The 22004-nt window shown below is 44.9% G+C and overlaps 1 protein-coding gene across 1 annotated transcript in view; it reads left to right on the top strand.

The window, feature by feature from the left end:
- Positions 1-11136, top strand: part of SSR3 (signal sequence receptor subunit 3) — a 49397-nt gene extending 38261 nt beyond the window's left edge. Inside the window, exon 5 of the mRNA XM_069618432.1 lies at positions 10920-11136. Coding sequence (XP_069474533.1) covers positions 10920-10986 — 67 coding nt within the window. The 3' untranslated portion in view covers positions 10987-11136. The remainder of the gene's footprint in view (positions 1-10919) is intronic.
- The last annotated feature ends 10868 nt before the right edge of the window (positions 11137-22004 follow it).

The raw sequence follows: 22004 nt of genomic DNA, 5'->3' as shown, positions 1-22004 counted from the left end.
CTGTCTACATGCCCACTAACCACTCTCAAATATTTTGCGTACTCACCCTAAACAATATACAACATACCTTTACCACAAGCAAACCTAAGAATTTCAAAAAACTACAACAAATCATACACAAACACAACACCAAACAAGAATAAGCCAGCCACACAAACTACACCCTCCGCCCCACACACAAACCAAGCACAATATAACTGCCAAAGATCACAAACGAGCACACCGTGTCTGGTTTTTAGTAACTGAAGCTACAACAGCACATCAAAGCTCTTGCACTTTCCCTCTCAATCCCACTAACAAGCGCCACCCCCCAAAACCCCCATCCCTCCTGTTTCAGATCTGCCAGGGCACCTGGCAGCAGAGCACGGTACAAAACCAAATAACATAACACTGCTGTTTGCAGGCATTGCCCAAGAATGCGGGACATGTCTCTTGGCTGCCTACTGAGACATTTTCTTCCCACGGCACCAAGGGGCAAAATACTGTTGGGAGATGCCAACAGCTGCAAAGTCCGCTTGACTGAGAGAGCAGTCTCGCCCACCAGTGGCTCGGAGTGATATTGATTTAACTATTATAAGGTAAGTTATAATTGTGGGTTTATTGATAAGTCACATAGATGGAAGAATACCAGGACACACATTATATATATATATATATATATATATATTTCTGAGGCTTGTGGAATCTGCTTAGATCACATGCTGTGCATAGGCCGACATCTAGTGGAAGCTGCGGAGTATTACAGTTTGTTTTTCAAAACTCGAAAATGGGCGTCGACACAGGCGTGCCAGTAATACTATCCCTAGTGTGACGTCCACTGTACCCAAGATCCCTCACGCGTCTAGGATCCTCAGATTGTTTTTTTCCGCCATACTGGTCGGAAGCATCTTGCGGAGTCCCCTGGCCTTAGCCATACTTTTGCTAATTATTGAAGTTTAAAATTATTTATTGACATCCTTCCCCACCCCAACGTCGACACTCGACGACGGCTGGAGAAGACATCGACCGTCGGCTGCTGCACGACGGATCTGGGCCTCGGAAGGCCGCTGGCCTCGGCCCGGGCCTAGTAGGCCGCTGGCCTCGGCCCTGCAAGTAGGGAGAGTGGGGGGTGGTACATACTCTTCACTCTTGGTATATAGGTACACCTTATATATTTCCTACACTTACCAGCCCGCTGCCTCAAGGTGCGTATGGAGGGTACCCCTTTCCAATTCTGCCCCAAGTGCAACCGCAAATACCCTTGGGTCGACAGGCACGCCACGTGCAATCTCTGCGTGCCGAGGGACCACCCCGAAGCGAACTGCAGAGCGTGTAGTAGGTTTAAGCCTAAGACACTTAAGGACCGTTCGGCAAAGCGTTGGGCCCACCACGCCAGGCAGGCGGCCATGGCAGCGGAGGGCGCCTTCAGCGATGGCAGCGACGCCGTACTTTCGGACGGCGAGGGCATTACGGCATCGAAAGACTGCCGAGCGCAGGTCCCCGACCTCGGAAGGTTGTCTGGCAGGGCGGCTATGGGGAAGACCCCCGGCGACGCAAGCGCTACACACCCTACACACACTAAACACACTAAGCCCAACCGAACCTCGACGACGTCGACTTCTCGGAAAGAGGTACAGATAGAACGGTCCGACTCGGTGTCCTCTGGGCGCTCTCGATCGAGATCGCCTCATGACGCAAGGCAATCATCCACTCTTGCCAAGAGTGCCTCGCTCCCTAGATTAACGGAAGTTCGATCGTCGGAAGACGAAGACGACTTCCACCCCCAGGCCGCGCTCCAGGAGACCGAGGCCGCAGTTAACACCAGCGAGGCCCCACGCTCGAAACAAGATACCTCTCCCGACGCCAGGCGTCGAAAGTCTCTGGGGCCTCCAAGGGGCAGGGAAAACATTTTTCCACGCACGGGGAGGGGGGGGAAACAGCGGAAAGCACAGCCTTCCACTCCTGTAAGACCATCCTTCCACCCTAAGCAGACAGACACACATAAATCTACTGGGACATCAACATCCAGCAAGGGTACCCTTGATAAGTCCCCTAAGTTGCCTACTAAAGTCATACCCTGTTCCAAAGAATGGTCCAGTGAAGACATAGACAGGGTCATGTCAAGGATGTCTTCCTTAGCTGATTTTTATGACAAAAACCCAGAACATTTCCTTTCATATGACCCTCAAGGGGCCACACCCTCAGGCTCCTCTGATCCTATCCCCCTAAGTAAAAAGGCCCGGTTCGAAAGACCTGAACCCTTCGAGGTGCAGCCTTACTCTACTCAATACTCTACTCCATACCCCAGATACCAAGGACAGCCTTTCCCTGAAGGGGACAAGGAGTTTACAATTATGGAGGAACAAACCGGGACTGAATACTATGCGGATGATGAGGACCTAGAGGAGGTAGAAGATGAGCAGGAAATTTACAGAGTAGATTCCCCGGTAGAGAGCGAAGCCCCAGTTACCGACTCGCCAGTTGATAATCAGCCCCTCCTTAATGAAGTTCTCGCTCGCGCAGCAGAACATTTTCACATCGACACCCACGGTGTACAGGAGGAAAGGGACTTCGCAGAAGAGTTGGTGGGAGAGAGGAGGCCGGTCGCTCAGACCATCCCTATCCTTAAATCCATCCAACGTAGAATAGATCCATCCCTGGTGAATCCTAACCTCACCAGAGCCGTCAACCCCAGAGTCGAAAAACTTTTTCGGGCAGCCCAGTCTGACCCTCTTTATATAAGAGGACATCTTAAACCAGACTCCCTAGTGGTTACCAACACTCGGAAGAGGGCTGGGATACCCTTATCGTCGTCAGAAGCTCCTCCCGACAAGGAGAGCAAAAGACTGTACGGGTTTGGCAGGAAGGTAGCCTCAACGTCCGCCTACCAAGCAAGGATCGCAAACTCCACCACCCTGTTGGCAAGTTACAACTGCCATCAATGGGAAGAGGTCGCGGCGCTCATAGCCTCTGCTCCTGAACCGTTAAAGGGCCAGTTGGCTCGGATCTCGGCAGAAGGGAGAGCCGTGTCTGGTTGCATATTAAAAGCAACTTTCGACGCCGCGGACAACGCAGGAAGATTGATAGCAGAAGGTACTGTTATCAAGAGACATGCGTGGTTACGGCAGTCGGGGTTCAAAACAGAAACCCAGGCTTCATTAATAGACAAGCCGGTGGAACCCGATCTATTGTTTGGGAAAGCGGTCGAAGACGCACTTAAGAATGCCAAGGACGAGTACGAGACTCTCAAATCCCTTGGCCAGCTTACCAACAAACCCCCTAACCAGAGGGGGAACAGTAATTTTCGTCGCCCACGCGGCCAAAATTCACAAAGAGGCAACTATGCCCAAGGACAGGGTACACAATGGAACAACAACCAGCAGTCTACCCAAAGTTACGGCAGGGGTAACAAGAGAGGTCGTGGAAGAGGCAGAGGCAGCCCCAACAAGGGAGGGGGCACGCCTCCACCAAAGCAGTGACGCTCAGTTCAGGGTCCCTTCTCACGCAACCCCAGTAGGGGGACGCATTTCCAACTTCACCCAGGCTTGGGAAGGGATCACCTCAGACAGATGGGTGCTGTCAACAGTGTCCACAGGATATTGTATAGAATTACTGCAGCGTCCCCGGAACCACCCTCCACGACAAAGAATACACTCCTTAGAACATCAGAAGATCCTTCTCGAGGAGATCGCCATTCTGCTAGAAAAGGACGCGATAGAACTCGTCCCAGGACACCAGGTAAACAAGGGTATCTATTCAACTTACTTCCTTGTGCCAAAGAAAGATTTGACAATGCGCCCAGTATTGGATTTACGGCCTGCCAACAAGTATGTCAAGCCCCAAAAATTCCGTATGACCACGCTACAAGAGGTAATCCCCCTCCTAAAAAAGGGGGGAGTACATGGCAACCTTGGACATGAAAGATGCTTATTTTCATATTTCCATGCTCCCAGCCCACAGAAAATACTTGCGCTTCAAGGTAAACAGTCGCCACTACCAATTCAAGGTACTGCCCTTCGGGATAGCTTCAGCACCAAGGGTATTCACCAAGGTACTGGCGGTGGCAGCTGCACACCTACGCAGGGAGGCAATCCCAGTGTACCCTTATCTGGACGACTGGCTCATAACGGGGGAAACCCCAGGAATTTGCAGGTCAAACATTCAGAGGACTATCGACCTCCTCCACGAATTAGGCTTCTCGATCAACGAGAAGAAGTCAAGTCTGGTGCCAAGCACCTCAAAACAGTTCCTAGGAGCAATCCTAGATACTCAGAAAGGGTTGACCTTCCCTTCGGAAGAGAGAATTCGGAATATACTACTGCAGATTCCACATTATCAGTCAGGTCAACAAATAACGGTACGCAAAGCAATGCGGTTACTGGGCATGATGGCGTCATGCATTTACCTGGTCCCCCACGCGCGTCTGCGCATGCGTCCCATGCAGGAATGGTTGGCGAAACAGTGGTCTCAGGCAAGTGGTCAGTGGGACGATCTAGTGGTCGTTTCGCCAACACTCGTACAGAGCTTACACTGGTGGACAAGAGAGAATCTCGCAAGGGGAAAACCCTTTTACGATCCCGAAGTACAAGCAGTGGTGACTACAGATGCATGCCTGACTGGGTGGGGAGCTCACCATCTCCACCACACAGCTCAGGGTCTCTGGTCTCACTCAGTAGCCAAGAACCACATCAACCTGCTGGAGCTTCTGGCAGTATTCCGAGCGCTTCGGGCGTTCGAGCCCCATCTGCTAAACTTGTCGGTGCAGATCCGGACGGACAGCACAACAGCCATGTTCTATCTGAACAAACAAGGAGGGACTCGTTCGCCAAATCTGTCCAAGCTTGCCCAGAAAATCTGGATATGGGCACTCAGACGGAACATCTTCCTGTCATCACAACATGTTCCAGGGGAGCTCAATTCCCTAGCGGATGCCCTAAGCAGAGACTCCCTCCCAGAAGAACACGAATGGGTCCTTCACAGAGATATCGTAGAAGATCTCTTCTCTCAGTGGGGTTTCCCCACTATAGACCTATTCGCCACAAGCAAAAACAAACAATGCCCAGGATTTGCATCCAGGTTCCCCCAGCCAGACTCCCAAGGGAACGCCCTGTGGATGAACTGGTCAGGGATGTTTGCGTACGCTTTTCCACCAACTCCTCATCAGGAAGGTGGTGTACAAGATGAACAAGGAATCGATGACGCTCATCCTAGTTGCTCCCATGTGGGCGAGACAACCATGGTTTCCACACCTACGCAGGATGGCGGTGTGCGAGCCCATCAAACTCCCAGCCTGGTACAACCTACTGTCCCAGCAACAAGGTCAAACAGTGCACCAGGAACCCAACTCAATGAACCTGGCAGCATGGCTCCTGAAGTCATAGAGTTTGGGCATCTCAATTTACCACAGAGGTGCATGGACATCCTAAAAGAATCCAGGAAACCAAACACAAGGCACTGTTACTTTGACAAGTGGAAGAGATTCGTTATTTGGTGCCAGAATAAACAAATCAACCCAGTTGATTGCACTCCTTCCAACGTTGTAACATACATGCTCCACCTGCTGGACGCAGGTTTGGTTTTTAACTCTCTGAAAGTACACCTGGCAGCCCTCTCGGAGTACACCACATCCCATAACAAGGTATCGTGGTGGAAAGTACCAGTAGTTAAAGCCTTCATGGAAGGAGTAAAGAGACTTCACCCTCCTATTTCGAACCCACCGCCAGGATGGGACCTCAATGTGGTGCTAGCTAAGCTCATGGGCCCCCCTTTCGAACCCATGCATAAAAGTAGTCTCAAACACCTGACTTATAAAACGGCCTTCTTAGTAGCCATTACCTCTATAAGAAGGGTCAGTGAAATTCAGGCTCTGTCAGTGCAGGATCCTTTCTTTACTATCCACAAAGACAAACTGGTTTTACGCACACACCCTAGGTTCTCACCTAAATTTATATCTAAATTCCATGTAAACCAGTCCATCGAGCTTCCGGCTTTCTTCCAGAACCCGCAAAGCTCGGCTGAGGTGAAACTACACACCCTAGATGTGCGTAGGGCGGTCCTCTACTATGTAAACAAAACCAGACCGCTAAGGAAAACAGATCAACTGTTTGTCTCTGTAGCTACAGGCAGAGAGGGAGATCGCGTCTCTAAAGGCGCTATCTCGAAGTGGATTATCAACTGTATACAGCTGTGTTACTCTCTTTCTGAAAAAACTCTGCCTTTTACGCCAAGAGCCCACTCTACTAGAGGCATTGGGGCCACTCTGGCTTTCATTGCAAATGTTCCCCTCGACACCATTTGCAAAGCAGCTACTTGGAGCTCTATTCACACTTTTACTCAGCATTACTGCATTGACACTCATTCCAAGACAGATACACAAGTGGGACAAGCGGTTCTGAGACACCTGTTTGCTCATGACTCTTCTCACATCCCACCTCCTTCTTCTGGTACTGCTCGCTAATCTATGCACAGCATGTGATCTAAGCAGATTCCACAAGCCTCAGAAGGGATACATTACTCACCGTAATCGTATTTCTGATGCTTGTATCTGCTTAGATTCACATGCGACCCACCCTTCCTCCCCTCCGAGAGAAGGCGCATGATTGCTGGTAGTCTTACCTTTCTGTTTATCTGCTTGGATTATCAGTACTCACGCTACTCCTCATGCTTCCTCATGTCAGAAAAAATACAATCTGAGGATCCTAGACGCGTGAGGGATCTTGGGTACAGTGGACGTCACACTAGGGATAGTATTACTGGCACGCCTGTGTCGACGCCCATTTTCGAGTTTCGAAAAACAAACTGTAATACTCCGCAGCTTCCACTAGATGTCGGCCTATGCACAGCATGTGAATCTAAGCAGATACAAGCATCAGAAATACGATTACGGTGAGTAATGTATCCCATATATTCTATCTCTCTCACACTCACATCTCAGAAGCCTGAGCATGCTCATGTTCCAGGAACCTTAAAGGTTCTACTAAGAACTCCTAACACAGATCATGACATTTCTCCCTCCCTACACAGTCTTCCCCCAGAAAGCACAAACATCCCAATCTCAGATCATTACACTTTCGGTGAGTGACACCGAGAGGACAGTGCAGTCCCTACAAGACTACTGAGAGATACACGCCATTTATGGGCGTTGCCGTATCCTGAATTACCAATCATACCCCATATCGGCGAAGTGATTTGCACTCCCGTCCACAGGGCAGTGTACTCAACACACCGCTCCAACAAGCTCCACTTTACTTTTCATTTGGAAACTGTGAGAAGCTTTACCGCCGCATCGTTCTTTGGACGATTCCACACGGACAGTGTTACCCTTCAACCCCGTCCTGAAGAAGGCCACGCCAACAATTGCTCCCAGCAACCGCTACAGTTGGCCGAAACACTACAGTGTCGATCAATGACACAATACCATTGTGTCATCTTTATGTTCACATTTGTTGTTTTGTGTTATCTTGTATAAAACCCAGGGACCATTAGCAGTCCTGGGCAGCACTTACTTCTGTCTGTACTAAAATGTCCGAAATGTGTTTTTTGAGATTGCGACCATGTTGTAGATAATACGCTCACACATCTAAGAGGGTGGTACTTGGCAGTATCTCTCACTGTTAATCAAAATCATGTCCGTTGTCTGTTTACTTATGATTTAGCAAAATACATTTTATGCCACTATATGAGATTAAATAAATTAATCCAAAACCTGGTTGTGTTGATTTCCCATCCTGATTTATTTTGTTTTTGTTTTTTGTTTATTATTATTTACCCTCCTGGGCCTATCAGGACATAGCCAGGTGCCCTTTTATATTTATCCTGGTAGTCGGTCATATTGGCTAGCTGAAGAAATGCATGCTTCCCTTTTCGTGACTAGTGGTTTTTAATAAATCATCCTCTGCATAGCAGTTAGTTCCAAAATCTGCCTCTTAGTAGTGGCAATTACTCTATAGACCTTTCCCAGCCCAAGCATAGGTTTGATTTGCCTTGCGCTATTGATAGGTTTTTAAGTAGTATACACTAAATTCAGAAGAGCAGTCGGGTTCGTCGGAAGCCGCTAGTGAAATAAGGTGGTCTTTAATTTCTTTCGGGAGGCCATCAAAGCGTATGTTAAGAATCTCTAGCAGCAAAGAGTTTCAGAGCGATGAAGCCAATACCTGGAAAGTGAAACCTACGTTTGTTTTTGCATTTATAACGAGGCAAGATGACTAAATTTGTTTACTCCATTTTCTTACCAGCACACGTCAAGCTATCTTTTGTGTGTGTAGCATGGCACGACCATAGAGGGTTTTGTGCATAACGTCTCGGGAGGATATCTTACGGGGCAACGCGCGCCTTGGTAGCAAGACGACGCGGAGCAACACAGGTTCAATCCTCGTGTCCGCGCTTAGAAACCTCTGGGTATCAAGCTTGTTATAAATAACCACCAGCCAGTGCTGGGAGCCAGTGAGTCTCTTGAGGATTGGTGAGATGTGTGCCGCCCCAGTGCGTTGGATACAGTGATTGCAGCATTTTAAAAAAGGACTAAAGTTGTTGATGGTCTTGTTTACGTCTACAAATAAGACCTTTCAGCAGTGGTCAAGGTTGGCACCGATAATTCCTGGATAATGATGGCACAGTTTTCTTCAGATTGAAAGGCCTGATTTTGTCTTAACAAGATAGGCGTAGGTGGGGGGGCTTACAAAAGTTTTTACGTGCAGGGTCGTTGACAGGGTGGCAACAAACATGACACGAGGTGATTTGACTAGTTTTAAAAGAAAAGAAATTCCCGTTGGGGAGAGGGATAAAGGTATAGATGGAGGACATCTTACATTTTAAGTGGTCAGTGCATACAAGGAGCAGTTCGGTTTTGGATTGGGTGAATAAATCGTTTCTCTCATCCATGTATCAATAGGGTTGAAGATAATTCGAATATGCTCCACGTTGTCCTCCGAGTTGCATGCTTATTGTAAAAGGATCTGGGTATTATCGGCATAGTTTTTTCACTAAACTAGCCAATCAATTCTCGAGGTACTTGATGTACAGATTGAACAGCATAGGTGACGGGCCCAACAACTGTTCCGGAGAAAGATTCATAGCTTTCAATGTTTACAATGGATGTCCGGTTATGTAAAGAGTGATGAAACTCATGTATTTGTGCTGGAGTCTAGTCGTCTGTCTGTGGCAAGTTATCTAACCGGTCCTGGTGATCGGTCATGTTGAAAGCTGCTGAGGGGTCTATCAGCATGTCTATACTCGACACACACTTCCAGATTACACTAGGAAGAAGAGTTTTACCTTTCATGGTGGATCCCTGCGCCGTTGGCTGAATAGGTTTTCTCGATGATGGGGTTCTAGAGATGCAGCTGTGATACAGTTTGGGACACTGCTCTTTTGGCCTTAATGCCAGGCACATTTATAATTCCACGAAGTTTTGATGTTAATTTAGCTAATGAGGCCATGTTCTCTAGGTGTTCCTGGCCGCTCCAACTTCTTACCATCAAGAGAGATTTTGCACTCTTGCCAATGACCGGAATGGGACGAGTGCCTCTTTATAACGTCAGTATCTTGTTTCTTTTGTCCTGATTAGATCAGTAAACTCCTTGGCATCTTGTGCCACTTCAAGAGGTGCCTCGGTTGATGAGCTCTTCTTGCCTGAGTGGGGTATCATTGGGGCCGTTCTGCTCTTTAGCTTGCTACTAGAAAGGTATTGATTTTTCAGTCTAAAAAAAGTGAAATCCTTTACGCCTCTAATAAAAAAGGAAAAAAAAAGTTGTATACATCTTACGAAAAATAATATATCCTAATCAAAGATGTTGTTTTTATTTTTTTCTGAGTTCATACAAAGATAACATTTAGCTAAGTATCTCAAAAATATGATTTACTTCATTTAGATACCTCTTTTGCATATTGAAGCAGCTGAACCATCGACAGGCTTAAATTCACGCAGTAGTGTCTTAGTCACTAGATGGTTGATAAATGAAGCTAAATTGTGATTTAGGATTCATGACTTTCACCCCCCCCCACCACCCCCACTTATTGATTGTATCAAAATTATTTATGGTTGTAATGAATGCTGGATTTATTGTGGTCACTCTGGCTATGGGACTACACTGCTCAGTCTTTTTATTTGTCCAATCTATTTGAGAATGCAAAACATTGAGAAATATTCCTTTTTAAGCATTCTTGCACCTCTTGGGTACATTATATGTAAAAACTACTAGCTGGAACATACCTGCTGAAGGGAAACAGTAGTCTCTAGTTCTGTACTGTCCATGTACCAATCTGTTGGTACAATACAAACGTATTAGCAGTCCTCTTATTCAATCATTTCAAAATGAAAAGTTATCTAGAACTGACTACAATCCTCTGTCTTTTATTAGTGCCCCCAAGGTAGTGTGTTTTTATAAATGTACTTCCATTTGAACATCTGGCTCCTTATTGACATTTTCAAGTTCCTCCAGATATGCAAAAATGTCTGAAAAGTTGAGTGCAACAGTATTGTCAGGAGCCACACTATCCCCAATTCACTACAGCTTCCATTTCTACTCTCTGATCTCTACATATCCAACGTTGATCATCTTTGTAAGATCCTAAGAGCATGGACTCTGCTGCAGTACAGTATACTGTCTAATTCTGAATTCAGGGAACATTAAACCACTTCTGACATTATCTTTTGTGCCCATTAATTATGTACCATTTTGGAATGTTCTGCTGCCTTGTTATGGATAGGAGCATGATTTGTAAACACTGCGCACTCGCACTGATGGTTTGAGAACATTGTGTGTGTGCTGTTTTGTAATGCAAGGCCAAAATGGTACAAGGAGATATTTTAGGAAATGCCTATTTGCTGGTATATGTGGGAACCCATTGTTACCCATGACTGAGGTGCGTGGGAATGGGAAATTGAGTAGGTTTGTTATCTTTGCTAAACAATCTTTTTGCCTTAACACAAATTTTTGCAGAAACTACATCCTGTCAATCAGTGCATCTTCGGGATTAATCGCTCTACTCTCTACTGGATCTAAATAGACTGAAGCAATGCCAGCAAAAGTGTTTGTGGATCATGTATGTACTGGAGATCTCCCATTGACAACATCAGGGATTTCCAGAGTCTGTAAATTGAGGGCTCTTTTTAACAACTGAAGTTGTTCAATAAACCTAAGTTTTTTTTGCTACAAATTTAATTACTGTATCTACCAAACCTAACATTCCTGTTTCATAGTAGGAAAATGAGCACCTGGGCACGGACTGTCTTAATTGAGAAGTTTGTGTTTAGAGAAGGGAGGTGTGGTGCAAAAGATACATTACGATGGTCGATGATGCTGGTTTCAGAGACTCTTCATGACACTTTACCTGGATTCAGTCTAATTATGGAGCTGGATAAAATGCACATTGCAAAATGTTGTACCCTCACACTACTTTACACTTTTGGGAATGTACACACCTTTTGACAGATTGTTGATTTGTACAGTGACCTCTGCAAAAAAAAAGTTACTTTGTGACTCCCCTGAGATGGTGGTGGGGAGGGGGAGCCAAAACAAAGGTGGGCAATCGAGAGTTGATTATTCACAGGTTTTAGTCCCTTCAGATCATAGTTGGTGACAAGGGCAAAGGGAGAGTGCACGTTGGAAGAGGTAAAGCAAGTGGTAGTTGCTGGGCAGAAGTGTGAGTGATGAACTGAACCAACGGGAGAGCCTCGAAGGCAGAAAACAATAATAGCATTCAGGCGTTTAGAGCAGCTGGCAAGGGGGAAAAGACAGACATCCTCTCCAAATGCAGCCATTCCAGTTGAATACACTTCAGGGTCTGTCTGCCTCCTTTGCATATTGACCGATTCGGGCCACTTTGGGTTAGTCGGTGAAAGTGCTTGTAAGGAAGTAGATTAAGCAAAATGGGATATTCTGAGCACCATTTCTTCACAGCTTTCTGAAAAGTTTACAGTTCCTAATTTTCTTCAATGCCCGTGAATGAGCTGTCCACATCTTTGTCCGACTGAATGCACCGAAGAGTGAGTAAAGGTTTTGCACTTAAACGAGGCCCATCAGCTAATTTCAACCGTGCAGTTGCAGGTGGTGTCTGTGCTCTTTTCACGTGGCTTGTGTCTTTTGTTATATTTGCTTTGTTTCTAGATCTCTTAATAGGCAATGTCTCTGCAAAGCAAGTCAGTTGTGGTGCTTCTATTACTGTTTTTGTGCTGGAATCTTTCTATTTGCAAACAGCCGTACTGCAATATTTCTGGAGATATGCAATTGTTAAATCTTTCCAAGAATTTTTCTTCTTCAGTGCATTGCAGTACAAGACCGCCAGGCTCGTTTTTATATCTGTGTTGGTTTTAAATGCCTAGCTTCTACCTGAACTGTGGTGCCACAATCAAAACAGGTGCTGCTTGGACATTGTCATTCACATCCTGTACAACACGGAGCTAGCCAAAGTGTGGACAGCCATTTCCTTGCATTAAGTTGTTAAACAATGAATCTCACTAGAAAATGTTTCCTTCATCTCGGGTGTTTAGGATAACTTGCCCTTCTCCACACTTTATACCCCGCCAGAAGGACTCCTGACTTTATTTTCCCAAAAGAGCAACAGACACAGCCGAAGAAGGTTGCATCATGGGCCTCTTTTCCCGGGGAGCAGGACTTTGCATGAAGGGACACTCTGCTCTGTATGTCCCCCCCCCCCAACACCTGATGTTCAGAAAGGAACGGTAGGCTGCTCCAATCTATACATTTCTGAGGCTTGTGGATCTGCTGACATCTGGTGGTAGTCGTGGAATATTACATGATTTAAGCCCACCAACTCTTATGGGGCTGGAGCCAATTCTGAACATAAACAAAAAAATATATATATATGAATTACTCACTGTAATTGTATTTCTGATGCTTGCATCTGCTCAGATTCACATGCTATGCATAGGCTGACATCTAGGGGTAGTCACAGAGTATTACACGATTTGCTTTCGAAACTCAAAGGGAATTCGACTGTGCATGTTAGTAATACTATCCCTAGTGTGACATCTACTGTTCCGATGGTCCTTCACGCGTTGGGGTCCCTTAGATTGTCTTAGTCGGTCGCAAGTTGCATAGTAGTTCTGGCTTTCCCTCCTTCTCTCTCCCCCCCCCCCCTCTCCTCCCCTCCCCAAGATCTGTAGATTGTGGACCCTTCAGATGCCCATGGTGATCCGTATAGCAGGACCAATATGTACATCATCCAGTCCCCAGGCAATTGGGATCAACCAGTGACTGACTCAACCACAGATAATCAGCTCCAGAATAACCAGCTGCTTCTGAGGGTCGCCAAACACTTCAAAATAGATACTCAAGAGTTTCTGAACGACATTCTGGGAGACGAGAAGTCTGCAACACAACTCAACCCACCCCCCCCCCCCCCCCCCACTGTATATCTGAGGTCAACTAAAACCAGACTCCCTAGTCGTCACCACAACCAGGAAGAGAGCAGGCACACCCCTGGATTCTGCTGAGGCACCATATGACAAAGAAAGTAAAAATATTTATACCTTCGGCAGGAAAGTGGCATCCTTGGCTGCCTATCAAACCAGAATCGACAATAATACCACTGTTCTAACTAGTTTTGGTTGTCATGTTTGGGACTCATTAGAACAGCAGATTGAAGCTGTCCCCAAGCCACTCAAATCTCAGCTTGCAAAAGCAATTGCCAATTGCTTTCTAAAAAATCGTTTGGACGCTGCTGACAGTGCAGGCACTTTGATTAAACGCTGTGCCTGGTTAAGGCAGGAAGGCTTCAAGCTGAAAACACAGGCCGCATTACTTAACCTGCTCATTGAACCTAATGCTTTGTTTGGCAAGGAAGTTGAGGATGCGCTGAAGTGCCAATGAAGAATATGACACTTTAAAATCAACTGTCCAATAAACCTTTGTCCAAAGAGGGGCCTTTAACACTAGAAGATTTCTTCCACAATGCTTCTCAAACTATGATCAGAGAAACCAGTCACCATTGTGGGGTAACTCACAGGGACAGTCTCCTGGCGACTTTCAAAGAGGATATAAAATATTCAGGACTAGAGGTAGGGCCTCCACCACCAGAGGCTCCAGTACCTCAAACAATAATGCCCTGCTTCAGGTCCCCTCCAATGCTACTCCAGTAGGAGTTCGCCTCTCTCAAATCACCCACGCATGGGAGGGGATCACTTTGGACAAATGGGTGTTGTCCACCGTGGCAGGAGGGTACTGCATAGTACTTCTCCAGAAAACCACTCAACCATCTGCCAAGACACAGAAAAATGTACACCAGAAGAAAAACTTGTTACTTGAAGTAAAGACCCATCTGGAAAAAGACACCATAGAAATAGTCCCAGCAAACTAGAGTATCTATTTAACATACTTCCTTGGACCAAAGAAAGACTTAACCATGCACCCTGCACTAGAACCTGCACACAGCGTACATGTACAAACATTTCACATGACAATGCTTCAGGAGGTAATTCTTCTCTTAAAACAGGATTTCATTGCAAAATTGGATATGAAAGATGCATACTTCATATTTCAATGTTCCCAGTGCGCAGAAAGTATCTGCGCTTCCAAATAGCAGCAGAACACTACCAATTCAAGGTACTTCCCTTCATTAAAGCCTCAGCTCCAACAGTTTTCACAAAGGTACTAGCAGTGGTAGCGGCGCTCCTACACAGAAAGTCAACCCCAGTGTACCCTTATATAGATGACTGGTTAATAACAGGAGAGACTCCTCAAATATGCAAATACAACACCCAAAGAATAATCTACTGTTCCAATTGGGATTCTCCATCAACGACAACCAATCAAGTCTCGTCCCCAGTCAAGTAAAGCAACTCCTAGAAGTACTCTTAGCACTGCAAGCTTTTCAACAGCATCTAGTAGGTCAACCAGTGCAAGTCCTCACATACAGCACCACTGTCATGTTTTATCTACACACTGTCTGTCCAGGCTAGCCTGAAAATGTGCAAGTGGGCACTCAAGCGGAACATGTTCCTAGTCTCTCAACAAGTTCCAGGAGAACTCGATGCTCTAGGAAACACTCTTTCTCTACCCGAGGAACAGAGTGGCAAATCCACAATATCTTCACCCGGTGGGGACAACCATCTCTAGATTTGTTTTCAACAAACCTAAATGCACAGACTGTGTATCCAGGGTTACCCAACTAGGGTCCGATGGGAATGCCCTGTGAATGCTCTGGTCAGGGAAATTTGCTTGCGCTTTTCCACCAACACCACTCCACAGCAGGATAGCGCACAGGGTGCACCAGGGACAAGTCACTCTGATCCCAATCACTCCAATGTGGGCACAAAAACCATGGTTTCCACACCTACTCAAACTAGCAATGTGCAAACTCATCAAACTTCGTGCCCCTTCAACATGCTGTCCCGGCAGGAGGGGACAACACTCTATCCACACCCTCAGTCTATGAACTTGGCAGCTTCGCTCCTGAAGTCATAGAGTTTGGGCACTTAAACCTTTCAATAAAGTTGTATGGATATCCTCAAGGAAGCACGGAAATCCAATACTTTACACTGTTACTTTAACAAGTGGACAAGGTTTGTTGTCTTGTGCATATCACAACACTTAAATCCAATTGAATGTTCACCATCTAACATTCTCCACTATATACTTTACCTAGTAGACTCTGGTTTAGTATTTAATTCCATCAAAGTACACCTAGCTGCCCTGTTTGCTTACACTACTTCTTAAAAGAAAGTACCTTGGTGGAAGGTACCTGTTATCAAAGCATTCATGGAAGGAATAAAGAGACTATACCCTCCCATTGCAAACCCTCCCCCACGTTGGGACCTTAATGTGGTACTCTCAAAGCTCATGGATCTGCCTTTTGGGCCAATGCACAAGTCCAGCCTAAAACACTTAGTTATTCTATTAACTATCACCTCTAAAAGACGAGTCGGTGAGCTACAGGCACTATCAGTACACAACGTTTTCATTGTCATCCACAAGGACAAGATGGTTCTTAGAATACACCCTAGGTTCTCACCTAAATTCAGAAACAAGTTCATGTTAAGCGGTCCATTGAACTACCTACTTTTTTCCAAAAACCATGTAACTCGAGGGAAGTCTTGTACTACATTAAACTGAACCCCTAATGAAAACAGACCAAGCCTTTGTTTTCATAGCACCCAGTAGGGAAGGAGATCATATTTTAAAAAAAAAACTAAAAAAAATGCTTTCTCCAAATGGATGGTCCAGTGCATACAGCTTTGCTACCCACTGTCAAAAAGGACTCTACCTTTTACACCAAGAGCTCACGCTACCAGAGGTACAGGAGCTACGTTAGCATTTATTGCAAATGTGCCCTTAGACTCAATTTGCAAAGCAGCTACTTGGAGCTCCATACATACTATTACTGCATTGACACCGACACTCTAAAGCAGACTCGCAGGTGGAACAAGCAGTGCTAAAACATCTATTTGCTGCTGTACCATCGCACAACCCACCTCCTTCTCCGGGTACTGCTTGCTAATCTATGCATAGCATGTGATCTAAGCAGATCTGCAGTCCTCAGAAGGCATACACAACTCACCATAATCATATTTCTGATGCTTGTATCTGCTTAGATTCACATACGCTCACCCTTTGGTCGAAGGTGCATAGGACTACTTTTACTGCTCTCTTATCTCTGTACTCACGCTGCACTTCATGCAGCCTCATGTCAGAAACAAAACCTTCTGAGGGACCTCAATACATTAAGGAACTAACGCGCCTAGTCGACGTCCCTTTTTTCGAGTTTCGAAAGCAGATCTTTCAATACTCCACGACTACCACTAGATGTCGGCCCATGCATAGCATGTGAATCTAAGCAGATACAAGCATCATAAATATGATTACGGTAGGTAATGTATGTCACATCTAAATATATATATATAATATATGGAAAAACCTTTAGGTGCAGGGACGTTAAGGTGAGAACGTAATGCAACAAAACCCTGGATATTCAGCTAAAGCCACCTTAACTGCGTACCCCCTGTTGCGCAGACTATAACCACAATGATTAAGGCAAAAAAGAAGAGCGACTACCATTTACTTTAATTGATTAAAGGGAAAATAAGCCCTGATTTGAAAAAGGTCCATAAAGGACCGAAACACGTGTCATCCGAAAGGGCCTTTAACTAATAAATTATGTTTTAAAAATTGGGCGCAGTCTCAAAACTGGGACTCTTCTTTTTTGCCTTAACCATTTTACATGTGGTTTTCACTTGGCTTAACCACTACCCAAGGGGACGCGTCCAAAAGTAAAATTCAACAGAAAGAAACACTTCTTATTACTTATTCGTCAGAAGAAATATGTCGCCATGTTAGACCTGACCAGCGTAGCCAAGCTTTTGTGAAACTATAACCACAATGATATTACTGGTGACCACACTAATTACATTTGATTACATCAATAATGGAATTAGACATAACATCAATTATAAGTTAGATCATGAAAAAATTGATTGCCTTAATAACAATTTAGGCTTTGGACTTGGCCATGACAAAGGCTGAGGTCACTGGCCAGCACCAAAGGCCATAGCTAGTGGTCTGTTACTGTTCAAAAATACCACATGTGCATGGTTAAAAGCCATGCATAGTAGCCCGTCACTGTTATAAAATATACAGTGGGCAACGTTGAAAACTGTAGTCAGTTGCCATGGCTAAAGGCCATAGCGAGTGCCCATCAATACGTCAGAATATACAGTCGTTACAGCCAAAGGCCGTAGCCACATACAGTGGGCACGGTCGAAGGCCATGACTAGTGGTTGGTTAGTGTTGTTTAATACACAGTGGGCACGGCCGAAGGCCATTGCTTATTGTATTTTATCATTTAAAACCATGAACATGGCCAAAAAGATGTACAAACTGATCAAGGTCAAAGGCCATGGCTAATGACCCATTTAGATGTTAGAATATATAGTGGGCCAATCAAAGATTATGGCCACTGGCCAGTATTGTGCTTCAGTCCATGGCTAGTGCCTGTTTAGTGTGTGTATATAATATACAGGGGACACTGTTGAAAGCTGCATCCACTGGTAAAGCCCAACATGTATGGTTGGTAGCTTGTTAGGGTTTTAAAATATTCAGTGCACATGGGTTGTGACCACTGTCCATAACTGAAGGCCATGGCTAGTACCCGTTTATGTGTTTAAAATATATTTGTCCGTGCTCACTGACCATGACTGAAGGCCATGCTTAATACCGTTGTAATGTAATTAGTGATGTTTCATTGCAGTCATAGTCTGCGCAACAGGGGGTGCGAAGTTAAGGTGGTGAATTTCCAGGGTTTTGTCGCATTAAGTTCTCACCTTAATGTCCCTGCAACTAAGGTTTTTTTTTTCTTTGAATTGCAAAGGCTTGGTTACAAAAGTACTGCTCAACTCAACGTTGCTGCAACTAAGTTTTTTTCCTTGAATTTAAAGGGTTTTGTTATTCCATAGACTTTAGAACGCTTCAGACCACTGGCATGGTCTTTGACCAATGTTCATTTTAAAACGCTACAAGTCCACTAGCTATGGCCTTCAGTTTGCAGGCTTTGAGTACTCAGTGTTTTTTATGCAATGCGCAGTGAGATGAAATTATTTACCATGGAGCACACACTTTGGTTACACCCATTTTCAGCGTGGGCTGATTTGGCACGCCCATGCCACTGCAGCGCCCATTTCGGCAAGCCCTTTTTGGCACGAAAGCCATTCCGCGCAGTTATTTTGGCCAATGGATGTTTGGACGTGGCTGACACTGTAGCCACATCTAAATTCCCTCATGCTAAATAAGATCACAGGATTGCACTGCAACAAACTTCGCCACCTCCCACATTTGTTTCTTTTCTTTTAATTAAATGAGTTAAATAAAAAATAAAAAGAATTACAGCCTTGAACCCTGCTCTGCCAGAGTTCGAGGCCCAGCATTTAACTGCTAGGCCACAATGGCTTGGTGCTTCATGGGGCATACATTTTATACTTTGCCTATGATTTAATATGTTCAATGATAAAAGACTAGGTATGAAACTTGTGAAAATCCAAACAATAACAGTTGGTGGGCTTCGGCCAGAGGTCGGCATAACAGTCTTGGGATTACTGGCGTTTGTGAAATCTAACCAGACCCACCCAATCACCCGGCACAGTTTGGGTTCCAGCCCTGTGCTGTGAGTATAGGTGATTCCGGGAGATTAGCGATTTTGCAATTTTTCAAAAATAGGAAGTTATGATACAAAAAAACATACAGAAGGGAGGAGGGGGGAGGGGGGGAGCGGGGAGAGAGAGAGAAAATTAATATATATATAAAATATATGTGTATATATATATATATATATATATATATATATATATAAATAAATATCGGGGCCTGTAGCAGTGGCCCTGTAGTTATGGTTAAGTTGCTCAACCTATAGGAAGAGCACTTTTTGGGTGGCTTATAACTTGGGCCCCCCAGACTAATCCTAATGATACTTTGCCAAAAAAGTATATGGCCCCATCAGATTTATTCTGGAAAGTTTGGTGAGGTTTTGTCAAGGGGAGGGGCAAAGTTGGGGTGCCAAAATGTGTGGTTTTTCCCCATAGACTTGATGGAAAAAAAAATGTTTGCTCACACCTAAAGCCCAAAAAACTGGACGGATTTTCACCAAATTTGCGGCAGGAGAGGCCGCTTGGTCCCGAAAGCGTGCTTTTGTAAATTTGGTGGAATACGTCCAGTAGTATTTTTTTTTAAATGACTTAAAAGTAGGCAAAAAAAGAACTGTGATATCTGGTTTCGGGACCGCTGACTGGCTCAGGGGCCGACATGAGTTCCGTGGACATCTGACGTGCCGGCTGATTGGATGGTGAAAAGCGTGAGGTGTGCCAGGAAACTACTGCCATGTTGGATTCACGGACAGCGCCCTTAGTCCGTGAACTTTGCGGTAAACAACATACGAAAAAACACAACATTGCATTTGTCAAACTTATCAAACAATCTCTGGGGAGCTAAGGGGTGTTGAGAATGGGAGGGGAAATGGCCTTAAAAAGCCAGAAAACGGGTGCATCTGTGCTTATTTGTTCATTACAGTGTTGGTGAAAAGCAGTTTTTCGATGGTTTATAACTCTGGCACCACTCATTGAAACTGTGTGAAATTTTGGAATTTAATTCTAGACCCTACCCAGAATGATGCTGAAAAGTGTGGTGCTGTTTTGTCAAGAGTGAAGACAATTGGAGAAGGGGTCCCAAAATATTGTAAAGGTTTATAAATGTGGCGCCATGTGACGAATCTGCACAAATGTTTTCCGAAAGATTTTAGATGTATGTTTATATATACATTTTTTTTAAAGTTTGGTGGGAATTTGTCAAAAGGGGGCTAAATAAGAAGGGGTCTCGACATTCTTGGCTTATAACTTTGTTGCCGTTTGGTGAATATGGAGAAAAGTTTTCTAAAAGATTATACACCCAACCATGAATGTTTTTGCAAATGATTTTGTCAAGTGGGGTCTAAGTCATAGGACTATATTTTGACACTTGAAAAAATAAAACCTGGGCGGATTTCCAGCAAACTCGTGTAAGGAGCATTGGCAAGCACCCAAAAACATAGTTTTGCAAATTCCATGTTTTATTTTTTGACAGGTATCATAATGTAGGTGCAAAAATAGTGATCTATCTTTTGGTGACTGAGATATAGCCTGTGCCCATGGGCAGTGGCCTGATTTTTTGGGTCATGGCATGACCAGTAGGGACCAGCAATGGGTTTGGAGACTGCCCATGAGCACTGGCCATTGGTTGCATTATTATGGTATAGTGGACACTGAACTAGGGTGCAGGGTAGGTGTAGTAAATAGGGATGGTTTGGTTCGGCTGGAGTCCGGGTGCAGCCTTAAGCCATAGGCAATTGAGCGATGATTTCCATTCCCAGCATGCACTGCTGATAAGACATGGGCTGCACAAAATATGTTTCTTAAAGGAGCTTTGTAGCTCTTTCATGTATGTAAAAAGAGGAATTATTAAAAACTTATATACAGCGATGTAACACCATGAAAAACCTTTACTTATAAAAATCTATTAAATTGACAGAAAAAGTTTGGTAAAGGAATGTTCTGGTTAGGATGCATCCCACCCTTGGGACACCTCTGCTCCAATAATTACCCAGTGGCGTCCCACCTTGGCATTTCCCTCGTGGATTCTCATGAGCACTTGCCCATCCGTACTGCCTCTTCTATTTATGCACTTCTCTCACTGCATAATGCACATGTGCATTTATAGGAACATTGTGTACAATTCTTTTGGATAAGTAAGAGAAATGTAGATGGTAAAGGTTTGTAAAAGATTGTACATGGCAATTGGTGTGTGGTAGCTTAATATTGTCGTAGGGTTCTCTCTTTGCCTTCTGCAGGTTGCCATGGAAAGGGAACATGGGCTCTGTACGGTTACCGCTTTGGCAACCTGGGGTGCTAATGGCCTTCATCGCCCGTTGGAACAGGGGACAACTGTATGGAGCCCTTGTTATACGCGCTTGGTTCGCTTGGACTGATAGGACCGATAACTTGTTCTCCTGGGCCGTTATCCCATGTTACAGTCTCTGGAAAATGCTAATGGAAATGGTGGAAAATGTTATTGAGTCTGTGTACTTTACTGAGAAATGTAAAGTAGATGAAGTCTATTAATTTTTTTTTGTTCTATTTTTTTTATTGTGAAAGGTGGTTCTTAAAGGAACTGTTTGTATTTTTTTTTTTTTTGCAGGAGAGGTTAGAAAGTAAAGTGGGGAAGGAAATGAGGGAAGAGGCACAAAAGCTCTAATGTGGACGGGAAGGTGTGTGTGTGTGTTAGATCTAAGGTAGGGGGCAGTGTTTCTCACGCTCCTTGATTACAGCTTCAAAAGCACTTCAAAACTGCTCTCACCTGCAGAGTGGTGTGTTGCAGTATATACAGAGGACTGTTGTCTTCGAAAGATCTGGAGCAACAGCCTCTTTTATTGCTTGCAATGTAGCTGGTGGGATTTTGTGTCCCCAGAGGAGTAGGGTGTGTGATTACAGTATTGGTTGAGGAAGATGAGGTGGAGGGAGATGGCCTACTACTTGCTAAGAAAGGAATAAC

Source organism: Ambystoma mexicanum, chromosome 10, assembly GCF_040938575.1.
Source record: "Ambystoma mexicanum isolate Mex_15411 chromosome 10, UKY_AmexF1_1, whole genome shotgun sequence".
NCBI classification, from domain to species: domain Eukaryota; kingdom Metazoa; phylum Chordata; class Amphibia; order Caudata; family Ambystomatidae; genus Ambystoma; species Ambystoma mexicanum.
The sequence above is the reverse complement of the archived record's forward strand: the minus strand, read 5'-3'. Positions and strand labels throughout refer to the sequence as shown.